We start from the raw sequence: 15619 nt of genomic DNA, 5'->3' as shown, positions 1-15619 counted from the left end.
GTAGATTCTGTCTCTCACAGTTGAGGTGTACCTACGATGAACATTACAGAACTGTCCATTCTCTGTAAGTGGGAAAACTTGGAAAATCGGCAGTGCATCAAATACTTATTTGCCCCACTGTATCTCTTAAAGATATGACTTAAACTATGGATGGCTGGTTGTGACAAACTATACTAAAGGCAGCCTCTGGTCTGAAACTAGCTGAATAATGAGTAAATGTGGCAGTCCAGTATAATGCTCTGGCTACTGTTTTAACACTCTCCATCTCAAAAAACCAAACCAATGTTAAACTGGTTCTCTGCTCTTTCTTTGTGCCACTCCCTGTGCGCAAAAACAGCTGTCTATTCAGTCTGGCAGCCACTGTTCGGGCCTTTTAGCAGACAAGAGCTCCTCCATGGCTGGCTGAAATGAGTACTCGTGGGTTGAAAACGCTTCTTATAACCTTCACTAGGTGGTAGATGGGGCTAATGTACAGACCATATTATGACAACACAGGGTAGAGAAGCAGGAATAACAACAGAAGGGCTGTAGGCAGCAAAGTATCATGGAGGGCGGTTGCAAAGCTGAGAGACACCATGTCCTGTCCCATTTTCACTTGATTAATCAGACAGTGTGTCAATTTGTAATTTATGCACCTTTAAAAATGTCAAACTATTCCAAATTGAGTGTGGAAGCCGACATGATGCGGCAGCTATAATAACATTTCAACAACTGCTGAAAGCAGCAACTAAAGTTTCTTTGCAGTTTTTGAAGGCTCCCTCGTCCTATCCGGTTGACAAAGAACAAGTAGGAAAAGTGTGGATTGAGTGACACCATGTGTGTGAAAGACTATAAATTAGAAAAGGCAGATATCTGACAAACCAGAGGGAACACGGGGCACTTCCCCCTGACTGGAGATGTTGCTCCGTGGCTGGTTCATAGCAACAGGGTTTTCCACGTGGAAGCCAAGTCGGTAGTCAACCTGTAAACAACGAATAATGAGGTTGTCAACACATAGCCTACATGATTTGGCTTGCATGTGAGTATGGCAATCATTTTAGTAATTTAACAATGCTGAGACTCACCTTTGTCTTGGAATGCCATGTAAAGTGAAGGCTGTTGGTCTCACTGGGCACAGGTAGGGTGAAGGAGAGTGCGTAATGATTCACCACATTGTCTCGCACATAGTAAAGCTCTGCATCTAAGCCTGTTTGAGAACAGAGGACACAGAATTGTTGCATGGTGAGATCACTGGACATAAAAGACTTCAGTTTAGCACAAACATAAGCCTCAGGAAACTGGTAAAATATCCATTCAAACTGCCAGCGTTTATTAGAGAGAGGTTCTCCCTAAATAAGAAAGATGGACTAACCACATCTGTTAGTACTTGGGAACTCTTAGTGCCCAAGTAAAAAAAATAAAAAAAATAGAAAACATTCAAGTGACTGAATACAGTGTTTCTCACTCACTGAAACTAAATTATGCCTTTAAAAGTTTCTTTCCTGTGCTCCCGCACCATCGAAAGTCATACAAGTCCAATATGGGCTGGTGAAACCCCGAACCTCGACCTGAGGCAGCGCTATCAGTCCTTGAATGCGTCTGTCTGGCCGAGTGGGGTCTGTCTATCAGTCTCTGAGTATCTAGTTTAAAGAGAGAGGAAGAGTGTGCCCTGGCTCCCTCAAAACCCCCCCAGGCTGTCTCTGAGACCCTTCTCACATCAGCTCAATTAAAAACATTCTTGGGCAAAGGGAACGGGTTTTATGTCTACTATTATGTAGCCAAGTCTAAAGAGTGAGTTGAGTTAAGCTCGTGTGGATGGTCATCAAAACAGTGTTCACAATTAAAATTTGGGTAAAATTATATGCAATGCTGATTAACAATTGCTTAAATATGTGACTAAGTAGCTAAATAATTCTGATTATAGTAGGTGAATTGTAGTAGATCTTGAGTTTGATTTTTTTTTTTAATCAAACACATTTATGTCAGTAACATAGGTATAACTAGAGAGACAACTAAATTATTTTTATAAGAAATTACTGTAAAGTACAATTTTAACAAGCTGTATATGATCTCATCCAATTGTCGTTTTTTCCCAGAACAAGCTCAAAAAAACGTAAGAGATTCAAGTTACTATAAATCACACAAAGAAAACCAGCATATCGGCTTAGTTTATAAGATGAAACCAGCAAGCGATTAACTCATTACCAAATCCTCACCGTTATTAAATGAAGATGATAAATTAATTGATTAATGGACTAATTATTTCTGCTGTTAATTGAATTGGTCTTTATTGCAAGTGGTATAAACATGGTATTAATATATTCATAGTGTAGATGAGCCAATACAAATGATTAATTATCCTTTCCTTTTTTATTGACCTAATAGGAAATGAAAATGAAGGACTTTGCTAAAAGTAATCAGTGCTTATGATTTAAATGTGTGGCATAGCTTCAACTATGTGACGAGAATGTATAATTTATTATTATATTCATTATATCACTAATATTGGCAAAATCTTTTTTTTTCTTTCGCTGAAGTCCAGTCGCAGCACAGCCTCTCGTGTACACATGCAGCCACTCAACAGATACAAACACAACCACAAAGTTTAGTTCTGTAATAACTGCCTTTCTCAAGCTCCACTTTGTTTGCCTCCTTGTCTCAACATGTGGCCACATGCTTACCAACACTGATTAAACTAGGTACTGAGTCAGGAAGGCCCAAATAGGACCAGTGTGTTCAGTTTTGGCCATCCCTCAGTTATCCACCCAAACTGCAATGATGTCAGAACAGGAATGTGAACACCTGTCAGTGCTCCCTGTCCTCCTGACAGGGAGCAAATGAGTGGTTGAGGATTAGGAAGTTGAAGCATGCACTGCAGTCAGTTCCTTGAGTCACACTCCCTTGTCTGTTGGATGGGAAAACAGCTTTACCAGAAGGTGGGTCTGTAAACAAGACTCTTGTTTGGTCACAACAAAAGTCTGACTTGGTCATGATGCTGGTTGCTACTACACATGCAAACATCCTGTAATGCTGAGAGACATGTTTTGTTTGATTCATTTCCATTTCTCCCTGCTGGTGTCAAGTGATTACCAACAGCCACAGCAGGACATACTGTATCACCTGCACGGAGCTGAAAACACTCAACAAAATAATAAGGAAGAATGTTGGAGTTAAGGCTTCATGTTTAATGTAATGTAATGGATCCTCTTTTTTCACTCAGTGAAGGCTGTATTTCATACTACACCTAATAAAGAAAGCCCAATTTTGTTGGTAGAATAAACCAAAAATGTTATCTTTATATGACCCTACAACAGTATCTGACTGCTGATGTGACAATCTGCAATCGATTCTGCCCAGTAAAACCGTTTGTCACTGTGCATGTGTGAGATCTCCAGATATTTTTAACAAATATGCAGGTCTTGTGTTTCATAATGAAGATAGGTGTCACCCAAAGCAGCCGTGTGTTTCCCTGATATTTTTTAAAATTGTTTTTGAACAACATCAGAGGTCTATGACATAGACGAGCTAATCCAGGTTGGAGACTAAGAGACTAGAGGCAATTCATTGTTGGTTTTAATACTGTTAATATAGAGAATAACCTTATCTGAGTCTATTTATGGCTCCATCTCACATTTCTAGCTAAAGCCTGAAAGTCACTTGTGACGGTACAGTATATACAGTAAATGTCTAATTAGTGGCTTAAAATGATTCTTCACTTATGGCTGCAGACCTTGTGTGTTATTAGAGAGTGAATGTGAGAGTGACGCACACACACAAACATGAGAGGGCAGAGAGGGAGAAATCTGTGTTTAGGACAACCAAGCTGTTGCTGCAGAAAAAATATATTTTTTACAATCACTGACAAAATGAACATAATACAAACCAAAGCCCACAGCTGTGCTGAGAGAACAGCTATACTGACATTTAAAATATGCGATGTGAGAGAAAATGACCCCCCATCACTCTCCAATGGCTTAGCACATTATACTAACATAATAATAATAATAATAATAGTAATAATAATAAAGACAGAAAACCATTGCTTAAGACTTGCTTGGCCAAAGTTGGAGCCATGACAGTAGACAAGGCCTCTGCTACAAAGAAACTACTAATTCTAAAACGTGGATGCTTCACACACATCTTCAACCCGGCAGCACAGACGATCTAAACAGTTACCGTGGTTTCAAGATGGGCACCCAACATTAGAGTCACTAATTCAGCTTCCAGCCAAATGTGAGAGGTGGTCTTTCCTGGTTATGTCCCTGAATAATGGCCAGGAAAGTACAAAAGTGCAATGTAGTCACCCCCAAAAATAAATAAATAATAAACTGAAGAATGTTATCTCAGAATTATGACTTAATATCTCATTATGAGAAAAGATCTCACACTGTAAGACATTTCAAGCTGGTCAAACTTAGGAACGCAAGTTCACCTGTTGCTCAATATTTTTAAACTAACTCAGCTGAGTTAACTAAACTCAATAATAGCTGAATAAACTAAAGCTGTTAAGTTGATATAACTTCAAGATGCATGGAAACTCATTTCAAGCTGATTCATATTTCCTTTACATTTCCCACTTTAAGGTGACAGTTGTTCCTCTGATGTGAAGGACTTCACAGCTGGAGCTGTTGAAGGCCGTTTGTACCAAAGCAAGTACAACCACAGTCCCAGTGATCTGTCAGTGTGTGAGGGGGACCGAATTTAGTACTAACCTTTATCATGGTCTGTACCATTTTCAAATTTATGAAAAGAATCAACCATGACTTAATTTAGTGTGTATTACAAAGATAAAAAGAAAAATCGAATATTTCATGCGACTACATTTTTGTCTTTAAAAACAAAGAGCCACTGTTTTCTCCTGCTTTTACTGGCTCCTAGAAATAACGTGATAACAAGGTCACTATATCATTTTACTACAGCGCCAAATGCAAGCAGCACAAACATGCAGAGACCACAGCTATCAAAAGGTTCTGTGTGGAACCTATTCAAGAAAATAAAAAAAACGAGGTGCAAACTCGTTAAGGTAGCATATCTTAAATCTACAACAACTATGCACAGCCATTTGAAGGTGGGGCGTGCAGCAGAAAGATCAACTGTCAGTGGCCATAGGTTTGTCACCCAAAGAAGGAAGTTTGACGATCGATGTGCAGAGCAAACAGCAGCCCTCATCATAAAGATGACAGCAACAGACATGCTACCCACGAGCTTGGTAGAGGGGGAGAGCTGTCGAAGTTTGATGGCCGAAGTATACACATGAAGCACACATGACAACGCTAGCAATATGGTGCTAATTATCTGACAGCACATCCAACAGTAGGCTAAGTAGCCAATTGAACTGCTAATAATGGATTTGGTGTACCTAGTCTTCCAAAATGTACACAAATAGGCCTACAGCCTAGGCTGAAAGCAGCGCCCACATTGTAACACACTGTATCCATGGCAACATTACGTGGACTACTGTCTACTTCAGCTACTACAGCAAGTCAGCACAGTTGTGTTTCCACTGCACTATAAAATGCACTGCGCATCTTCCACATCTTGATTACGTGGGGCAGCTCCAGCCGCTGTGAAGTGACACACAACTCCCGAGATAAATCTCAGTTCCCTTAACCGCATCCATGTTTCCCCTCACGTGCATCTTTTCTTTGTCTAACTAGCCCACATGAGATGCACGGAGAAACTGCAATGAGAGAGCAATTAAGGAAATACGTTTTAACTGACATGAGATGTCTTTCTTCTGAGCGTTAATGTGAAATGTCCAATCACAAATTGATTTTCAATAAAAGGGCGTGTCAATCCATAACCTCAGTTATAGCTCCTCCAGCAGCCTCCTTCATCATGGCGGACCGGAACAACTTCTGAGTCGATTGAGGACTGAGGAATGATAAAATAAGGGAACTGGGATTCATCTAAGGTATCAGTGTGCTGTTACTACCTTACAACATGGAGTTTTTGGTGCTAGCCATTATTTGAACCCCTCAACAGAAGACCAAGTGAGAGACTCCACTGTTAAATCTTGCTACAGTGAACATTTGGATAAAAAGACAATACAATCTCATCCACTCTGACAGAGCATGAGAGGATCTGCCCTGAAGAATGGGATAAACTGCAAAGCTTGTTTAGCTTTACTCGGGAAGACTATCTGCTGCCAAAGAGGATTCTAGAAAGTACTGAATTAAGGGCCTGAATACTTTTGAAAATAAAAGATTTTAGTTTAGGACTTTTAATAACTTTGAAATAAAATCTAAAACACGTTTCCACTTTGTGAATATAGGTTAATGACTGTAGATGGATGGACAAAAGTAAATTAAATAAAAACTACTGCACAAAGTCTGCAAAATAGTGAAGGGGTCCTGAATACTTTCTGAATGAGTGCAGTAAAAATGGTCAAATACAAATGTCAGCAATCATTCTTAGGCTGCAGCAACATTTTTGTCCAAGCAAAGTTTTAAGCTGACATGCAGCGTTCTCCTGTAGGCTGTGGATCATGTTGCCAACTTTCAAAGAGGAGAACAAAAGGTGGCAGTGGTCAGGTGGCAAAGTCCAGGACAGATATAACAAGGACGCTCTTGTGTGCACAGCCTCCATCCCTGAGTGCTCAGGAGATAAGCACTAGCTACCCAGCCACCAAGGTAACCAAAGCAGGAGAAAATGAGGGCCTGCATGAAACTCTGTCAACTGGAAAACACCAAACATCTCCACATGATTGAGGCAGGAGAGGGGGATAATGTTTAGTTCTCATCAACTCAAATATTGGATGCCCTGGAAGAACTAGAAGCTGAAGGTGCCAGGCTTGGTTATGTGATCAAAAAAGAGAAGTGAATGAAATCAAATCTCTATGAGCAGTCCAGCCTGTCAGTTCACAGGTTAAAACAACACAATAGGAACCTGTCATCACTGAGCAAGGTTCGTCATCACAACCACTGTTTTCTTAGAGAATACGCTGCCAACCTCTTTGTTTAAAATACACAACTCTTTGTGTTTAAAGCATATTACAAAAGTGCACATCTTGAAGAACTTGTCCTGAACTTCAGACCCACAAGTCTACATGTAGTACAAATGATGGCACGTTCATAGCAAAGCTCAGAACAGGAGGAGTTGATATATATTAATGCAAGACTTGCTACTTCCTTTGTAAAACAAACATCCATCTCCAGCAGCAGACTGGCTGCCTCTGCTGTAGGGCATGTCCTTTCCTTTTTTACTGCAGCAAATAACAGCTCAGAATATTAACGAGCCTTTAATACGTTTTAATAAAAGCTTTAATGACAAGACATTGCCAAATGCACCACATTTTAAAGTCCCAAAACATTCTGTAATATTTAATATAATATAAAAATTAATTTCAGCTTTGAATCCTCAAACAGTCACCCTGTACTATAATAACAACCGCCTGAAGGCAAGGCACTGGGTGCACGATTTCAGCAGGTAGTCACCTCGCATGCAGTCTCAGCAGTGGCTTTAACTTGCAGCTGCTTTAACTGTGGATGTTTCTGAAAAGCATGAGCATCACAGAGTAAAATGAAAAAGAAAGCTCTATAGTGATGTCAAATAAGGATACAGGACAGTCAAGTAGAACCAAATATCTGGTGGCAGATATCAGCTAAGCTTCTGCAAGTCTTACAGTACAACAGCAACGCCGCTTGCTAGAGAGCAGCATTTGAAAGCATTTTACTGTTAGAAAAACACACATTAAGTCACGTTCTTTGCAGTTTTCTTTGACTCGTTTCAAAGAGAGCATACATCAGTTTCCCTCCTTTCTTCCATAAAATGCCCCCAAGGCGGACGAAGACGAAGGCAGGGGAATGAATCTGAGCGAGACTTTCTGCCGCTGTCCCATTATAGGCACCACACTGATGTGGATTTGTTGCTCAAAGGGGCTCCTTGGTTTATTCAACAAATATCAAATGATTAGCTGTTTGCTGCACAATGATTTCATATGGAGTCACCTAAGGGGTCATTTCAGAGAAACATTTGATTTCAGAATCTACTTTTTGTAGTATTTCTTCATTTACACAACACTACAGATTTCTGATTCTGACTTTAACAGAAGAGCTTGTGAAGGGGCTGGTTTCTTTGCAAAATGTTCAGTGAGCACAACAGCTCTTAGACAAAAGATGTGAAAGCAGGGGCTCCGCTATTCAGCCACAGAATCCTTGGAGAGTGGCATGAAGGAAATGAATACTGCTGCCAATCACCCCTCGCTGGTCACAGGCTCTTTTTCAAAGCCCCTGCTTTGCCTTACAGCTGTTTGGAGGGGGAGGAAGGCTGGTTGGCCAACATTTGGCTCAAAATACATGGAAGGTTTTACACACTTCCTCACATTTGTTATGACACCTGGTCATTCTCGAGTTTTGTATACCTGGCCAGAGTAATTATGACAAACTCACCTACTCCACAGACAGGGCAAATTATAAAAAAACAAAAAAACAAAACCAAACCAAAACACAAACATTGCTAGATTCTTCACTGTTAGATCACAGTGAAATGCTATGTAAATGAAAAATACTGATTTCTGTAGAGATCCCCGACATGGGCACCAGATGGACTTTGTCTGTTTAACTTTATTTTTTTTATTTATTATTCCTACTGCTAAGAATATGAAAAATAAGAATAGAAAACCAGATGTAAACAGTGGTGTACGTATTGCAGCACCACGGTGGCACGGAGAGCAGCGAGGAGAGAGACCATTTTACTATGTGGACCCTCCTCTGTGAAAATGTAGCCTACACATTTGTATTCCTCAGCGTTATGGCTCATACAATAATTTGCCTGTATTATTTTGTTTTACAAATGTAAAAAGTAAAACCAAGTTCCTGGCATGTGCCACAAAGAGAGGGCTGACTGTGACACTTACAAACAAAACTTAAGATGCATGTTTTCTTTATACAGTATAATCTGTAGCCTAAATAAAAACTGACAATTCATGCATAGACTGTGTGGGGAGAATGTTTGTTCTTCTTCTTTTTTGTTTTAAGGCAACTGACAAGTGACATTGTTTTGTTGATCTACCATTAATGTGAGGTTTATGGTTTGATGGTGATGGCGAGAAATGCATGCATGCCGCTGTCTTTTTTTAAATGAATTAGTGCCAAATCACCCTCGTGTGAATCATACATCAATGACCAGTAATCCCCTAATTTTACCCAAGATCCATGATGATAGAGAAAAACACAAATAGCCTATATGGCAAAATAACCTATTGTCAATATTTTAGACTGAGATCCCCCCACATTTTTTCAAATCATGTTTCCAAGACAACCCCCCACCCCTGGGAGCAAGAACAAGAAGCACGCCTCATGGTATCAAAGAACTGGGGTTACGGTTGCAACCTTAAGTTTATTGGCCTCGGTCTTGAGCTCATCCCACCGTTATAGCGTGGTAGTGATGCTGCAGCTTCTGAGGCAGAGTGATATAGTAAAATGAGTGAGTACTGCAAGTGTGCCTAATAAATCTAGGATGTGTCCCAGCTGGGATCCCACAGGGATTCAGAAGCTGCTGCTCCTCTTGTCACTGCTGCTTCTTTCAAGCAGGGTGCCAGCATTTTGATGTTAAGAAAGACATCATGTTAATGTGATTCACTGAAATGCTGCATACAGTTCTTATCTTCTATTCCTTCAAGCTCAGTTTAAAACTGGCCCAAAAGCAACATCTGTGGAGGCTGTAATGGTGAGGGTTTACATTTGTATAGTGTCGGTTGATTTTGACTGAGCTGGGTGCTGTCATACAAAATGACACAAGCAAGTAAAAAAAAATGTCACCGCTTTCTCTCTTTTGTCATAGTGTTTTGTGAAATGATGTATTCTGCACCTCAGGGCTACCGTACAACTCAATCTATATTTTAACCCATCATGCAGATATGAAGTGGGGGGGGGACCCAGTTGTAAATTGTTCACACACCAGGATATTTCATATGATTCAGACAACAGCCAAGAATTGTATTACACAGTCTGTGGAAATCAACTGTAGCAATTACGATCAATGGGGTAATCCTGGATGTGAAAGCAGCAGATGACAAGTGTTTTATTCACCTCTTATAGAACAGTAAGACACTCCAAATAATATGTTTACAGCTTAATTAAATTCCTGGCAATTTGAAAAGTGCACTCTTTCAAATTGCATTTTTGGATTAATAAACATGCCAGAGGAAAAGGACAATGACTGAGAAACCCTGCTAGAGTCTTTTTGCCACGTCATAGTAGGTGTTACTAATGCATTATTAGTAAGTAAGGATGGCTTGGGTCTGTTCAGATCCTACAAGGCCACAGCAGTGAGGCAGCATGCACAATAGGCTTTTCACAGCAGACATTTTGACATGCCACAGCAGTGTAAACACAAGTATAATGTTAACATTTAAAATGGCTGGATTCTATTTATCTGAGCTGTTTCCAGGGTCCTGGTACTGAGCACACTGGGACAGTCACATAACTTGAGAGAGACACTCAATGGAATTCAACCATCATTAACACTGTTAGCCAGCCCTACCTGTGCTTCTCTGACTGTGACAACCCAAAATGTGTGCTGTGAAAAAGGCCTGAGACAAGCAGCTAAACAGTCCAGTGTCATTCATATTTGCACCTGTGCTTTTCCTGCTGGGACAGGTCAGGTTTGTCGTGCTGACTCACTATCATGGCTGAACACAGATGACTATTTGGAAAAGAGCCATTATTACTGTTAATTAATTACACCTGTACTTTCCCAGCAAAGTCAGGTACATCTGAGACTGCATCAAGCGCGTAGTGTCATGGCACCTGTACATTTGATCCTAACAAATTAAGCACTGAACTACAGCTTGAACACAAGACTAAAATATTTATTTGCTACTTCAATAAATAAAGAAAACTGGCAGAGAGACTCTAAATGTACTCAAATATTTCATGCACTTTTCCGCTGGTAACATTTCACTGTGGTGCCCCACAAAAAAAAAAAAAGATCAATCTTGCCAATCAACCATTTAATCAAGCGCCTCAGTGACTCACCCGAGAAGCCCAAAAAACAAATGTGGCAAATCACAAATACAGGTGCAATGAAGGCCAATTCAGATGGAGCACATTTTAGACAATTTTTAAACAATAGCTAGAACTCCATCCTATCGCACGTGTCTCTGACTCTTGTGTGCAGCTATTGCTTTCCAGCACATTTCCACTGTCAGCCATCCAGGTGAAGACCATTTGTATGAACATCTGAACATCTCACACTCAGTCAGACTGTGGTTAGACTGCTGAACGAAGACAGCAAACTGCTGAGGACCTAATGTAGCAACTGCTAAAAAAAAAACTTAGATTATAACTGACACAAAAAATAACTAGGTGATATTAATCCATCCATAGAGAGAGAGAACATGGTTTAGGGATGGAAGGGGGACAGATGAGGAGAGAGGAGGTTAAACCCTCCACTCACTCAGTCACTCACTCACTCACCCACACACACACCCACAATGGAAGCAGACACTAGTCCTTTATTTTTGAACATTACTTGTCACTTTTGTCTACAGGTAGTTGTAGGCATATACTGTATGTATGTGTGCATACAGAACTAGTACAGTGTACCTCCTGTTTGAGGACAATAATGAAATCAGGAACACCTGTTGCAGGCAGACTGAAATCAGTGCAGGATAAATAAATCTTTGCCATATGGTGCTGTGACACTGGAGATATCAGTTTTAGAGTTTTACAAATCTGCCGTTTATGGTTATGATGAATACCGTAGATCATATTTATGAGGCTGAAGGATCTCTGGTTATTTATGTCTTATTTGGTATATACTGTATACTGCATAGTGCATTTTGGATGATTCAACTGGTTCAGCTGCCCCAGATGTTTATATGCAATGTGCCTAGTTTGGTATGTTAAGCTCTGAAGGCAGATGTCTGCCAAAACATCACCTCAGTGTAAGGAACAAAGTCTGTGCTGCAAACTGTAGCAATCGTTCGTGTTCCTGCTTTTTGCAAGTACTGTGTGTTTCTATCTTTTTACTATCTTATGTCATACTGCTGTGGTGAACATATATCATCTAGCCACCTTACTGGTGGGTTTTCATTCAGGAAAAGTATAAAAGCACAATTTAAATAATTATTCATTGTTTATTGAATTAAATAGTGAGTGTAAAGTTTAAATAACTATCACTGTAAGACTTGCTCTGTACAAGCAAGCAAACTTTGGCTCACTTCACGGCTCTGCAGTGACACTATTGGCTTTGCCAGATTCACCTCGTTCCAGCATGTTTTTTCCTACCACTGAATCGTGGACGTTTCTGTCCACACATAGTTTTCGCTCCACACACGTAGTTGTCAAACATTAAGAGATTTTTGCATACCACCAGATGAGGTTTCCGACAAACCACAAGAGAGGCCCTGCTCTGGCAACAAAGGATTAACTATAGTGTGATGGAGAATGAGAGAAACCAAACGGGTCAGAGTCAGCCCATGCACTAACACCAGTCAGATTATAGGGACAAGAAAAGGAGCTGAAATGTTTTGAAACAGCACAATGAGTGATGGTTCGATGTTCTTGTCAGAAAGCCACATCTTAAAGCGTTACAGTAGCTTTCCACAGTACATGGAAAAATATCTGGTATCTGCACGATGCTCATGTCTGAGTAAACACCAAACACAGTCCCAACCAGCATTTGTGTTTGATGGCATGCATCACTGAATAACTCTGCATATACAGTACAGCATGAGGAGATTAGCCAACCACTTCCTGCTAACGTGGACACTGCTGATACTTTCTCCTGGATCAATGGACAACAGAAGCTGACCAATCCTGCGTATTAACATCTGACTCTACTACAAGGTCATGATACATTCATTTCCAGCAGCGCATTAGTTACTGTGAAACGTTGCAATGAGAACAACAAACACTAGGTCTTCTACACCCTCATTATAATGTGCACTCACATGGTAAATGACTAGCTTCAAACTGCATCCTCAACACAATTTCAGTAAACCCCAAATTAAAAACTTAGGACCAGTCGGCTCACATGGCACCACTACGCACGATATTAGGCTGTTTTTGAACACTGCACAGCCAACAACACCAGCAGCCTGGTCACAGAGCAGAAATAGCACAATTCTGCCTCATTTGCAAGACTAGTTCAGTTTTTGTGTAGTTTATCTTAAACTCGGGAGGCTTACTGTGGCCAATGCAGTGACATATACCACAGTGCCCCTGCCCCAAATCATATAGAAGACATACCTTTGTGCATCCTCCGGATCACAGACCCCACAGCACTACAACAGGCCAAACAAAACTTACCCCCCGCCAAAATCTAACACTCAAGCACAATAATAGTTGTGGTTTTTAAACATATAGTTAAGTCACTTCCTCCTTTCCTGCATTCCTGGTGACACATCAGCATGGCTTTCCTGTTTGGGGGAATAATAAATAATATCTAGTGTTGAGCCAACCTTAACATTGTACCAAATGGTTGCACTGATTTGATTTGAAAATCTACATATGATATCTATCAAGTATTCCATCTTCCATAATGTAGGATAATATCATCAGCACAGCTCATGAACGTCATCTACCATGCAGCTTTCCACTACGCCAGTGAAAGCACAAGGTGCATTTCACAAATAATGTTAGTGTAATATATACCCACAGCCTTTCAAGAAGGAACTGTTTCCTTCTGTTATGTTGTTTGAATCTTAGAATATTTATAAAGACAAATCTGCACTTTACTTTTGTCCCTTGGAAAAGTGTACAAAGACATGATCTTGCCCTTTGTTAAAAATCCTCAAGGCTACTCATTTATTTCAGTTTCACAGAACACACAAGTACACAACAAACATATCATAGTTGAAACTGATTAGGTGTGTGCAACACATGCAGTCCATCTGATGTATTAGCCTACTATTACCTACTATTTACGACGTTTTCCTACTATTATAAGATATAAAGCAGAACTCTTGGCATTTATAAACCTGCACTATGAGCCAGGGAGCACGTAGACCTAAATGATACACTGATCCATACTGTGTGTAGCTTTGTGGTTGATCTAGAACACAGTAAGAGTAAGTTATAATTCTTTATAGGAGTTCAGTGCACTTCATAAAGAAACCTGTAAGCTATAGAGGAGCACAGTAGCACAACCGCATCACACACCGATAGAAACACTTTTTACAAAGTCTTAAGACAGCGGTCTTGAATTCAGGCCTTACCCAGAAGCTTCTTCACCTCCTCCACGCTCATGTATATGTTGACACTGGGGTGGTGGATGTTGTCGTTGACGCCTGCGGCAGTGCTCGGACTAGCGATGCAGCCGCCCCCCTCCAGCAGCAGGAGGAAGAAGAAGCCCCCGATCCTCCAGACCACCGAAATTAGCCAACCTCTGGACTCAGACGGGCTGCCAGAGCCGCGAACCAACCCCGACATAGCAGTGGTCCTCTGACTCGTACTTGTTTTCGGTGTCCCCCAGACGCCCATTTCTTTCTCATCCGTATGTAAAGTTAATCCCGGGAGACAACATTACGAGGTACTTTACGCCGCAGTGCGACTTGTAGCATTAAGTCCCTTTCGACTAGCCCGTTTTTGTCCTTTCTTGCTAGCAGAGACGGGCTAAATTAGCCAGAGCAGGCTAACTTTGGTCGAGCTGTGCTAACCGTTCGCAGTCACACTGGTTGTTCAGGACGTTTACGGCGTTTTCCAAGCACAAAAATACACACCTGATATCGGCGTATTAGAATGCTTTTATTTGTGTACGAAAAAATGAAAGAAGTGCCCTCAAGTAACAAGGTTGCTAACATATCCAGCTTTCTCCCTCCATGGTCTTTGCTGCAGTTACCTTTTCCCTACTATCTCAGTTTTCACTTGGAGCAGGAAGGGGGGCAGCGGGCTACACTGCTGCCTTTACAGACAGTAGGAAATATTGGCTCACATATAGTCTCACTGGAGGAGCCAAAACGATATAGGGTAACTTGGTCGACTATGTCACATTAAGTCGACACAACAAATTGTAAAACCTACATCTATACCTATGTCTCAGTTTTTGTTATCATCCAATACTGTTAGCATCTGTAATTACCTTTCATTTAAATTGTCACTCATGAGTAGGGTTACAGGCTACATGTGCTAAATGTCATATCCTATTCAATCATATAAGTCTACTATCTATCAGCTCTTTATTTGACGCAGTTAATGTGAATCCGGTACTGATAAGGCATTGAAATATTTCCAATCGAATTACCATTTAACATTCGACCACAAGCACTGCAGTGGTAAAAGTAGGTAAAACCTGCCACATTCCGAGGTTCGCTGAAGGCAGCACATAACCCCGCAAGTCAATCTGAGGAGCAAATGGGATGATTATTTTAAACTATGGATCAGCATGCACCCTGTCATAAACTGGCAACCTGTCCAAGGTGTGCACCGCCTCGCGCACAAAGTCAACTGGGACTGGCTCCACACCCGTTCTGGGTAAGCAGTATAGATGATGGATGGATCAACATGCCCCAATCCAAAGTTAAATGATGAGGAATCCGCCTGTCTGAGGTAGGCCCGACTTCCATATTTTCACTGAGGCTACTAAAACTAATAGTGTGACATTAGCTTAAAATTACAACAAAAATAATTTAAGGGCGCTGTGTATGTTTTTTGGTTTGAGGGGTCAGGTCAGTGCTCAGTCACCTTCTCTGAAG

General features: G+C 40.7%; 1 protein-coding gene across 2 annotated transcripts in view; it reads right to left on the bottom strand.

The window, feature by feature from the left end:
• Positions 1 to 14841, bottom strand: part of ryk (receptor like tyrosine kinase) — a 38612-nt gene extending 23771 nt beyond the window's left edge. For both annotated transcript variants that reach the window (XM_020610004.1, XM_020610005.1), the window contains exons 1-3: positions 14144 to 14841; positions 1065 to 1186; positions 862 to 961 (exon numbers count right to left, since the gene is read on the bottom strand). In XM_020610004.1, the coding sequence (XP_020465660.1) occupies positions 862 to 961; positions 1065 to 1186; positions 14144 to 14408 (487 nt within the window). In that variant the 5' untranslated portion in view covers positions 14409 to 14841. The remainder of the gene's footprint in view (positions 1 to 861; positions 962 to 1064; positions 1187 to 14143) is intronic.
• Positions 14842 to 15619: the final 778 nt, after the last annotated feature.

The sequence above is a fragment of the Monopterus albus genome, unplaced genomic scaffold (assembly GCF_001952655.1).
Source record: "Monopterus albus unplaced genomic scaffold, M_albus_1.0 scaffold103.1, whole genome shotgun sequence".
NCBI lineage: Eukaryota > Metazoa > Chordata > Actinopteri > Synbranchiformes > Synbranchidae > Monopterus > Monopterus albus.
This window is presented reverse-complemented; position numbering and strand designations above follow the sequence as displayed.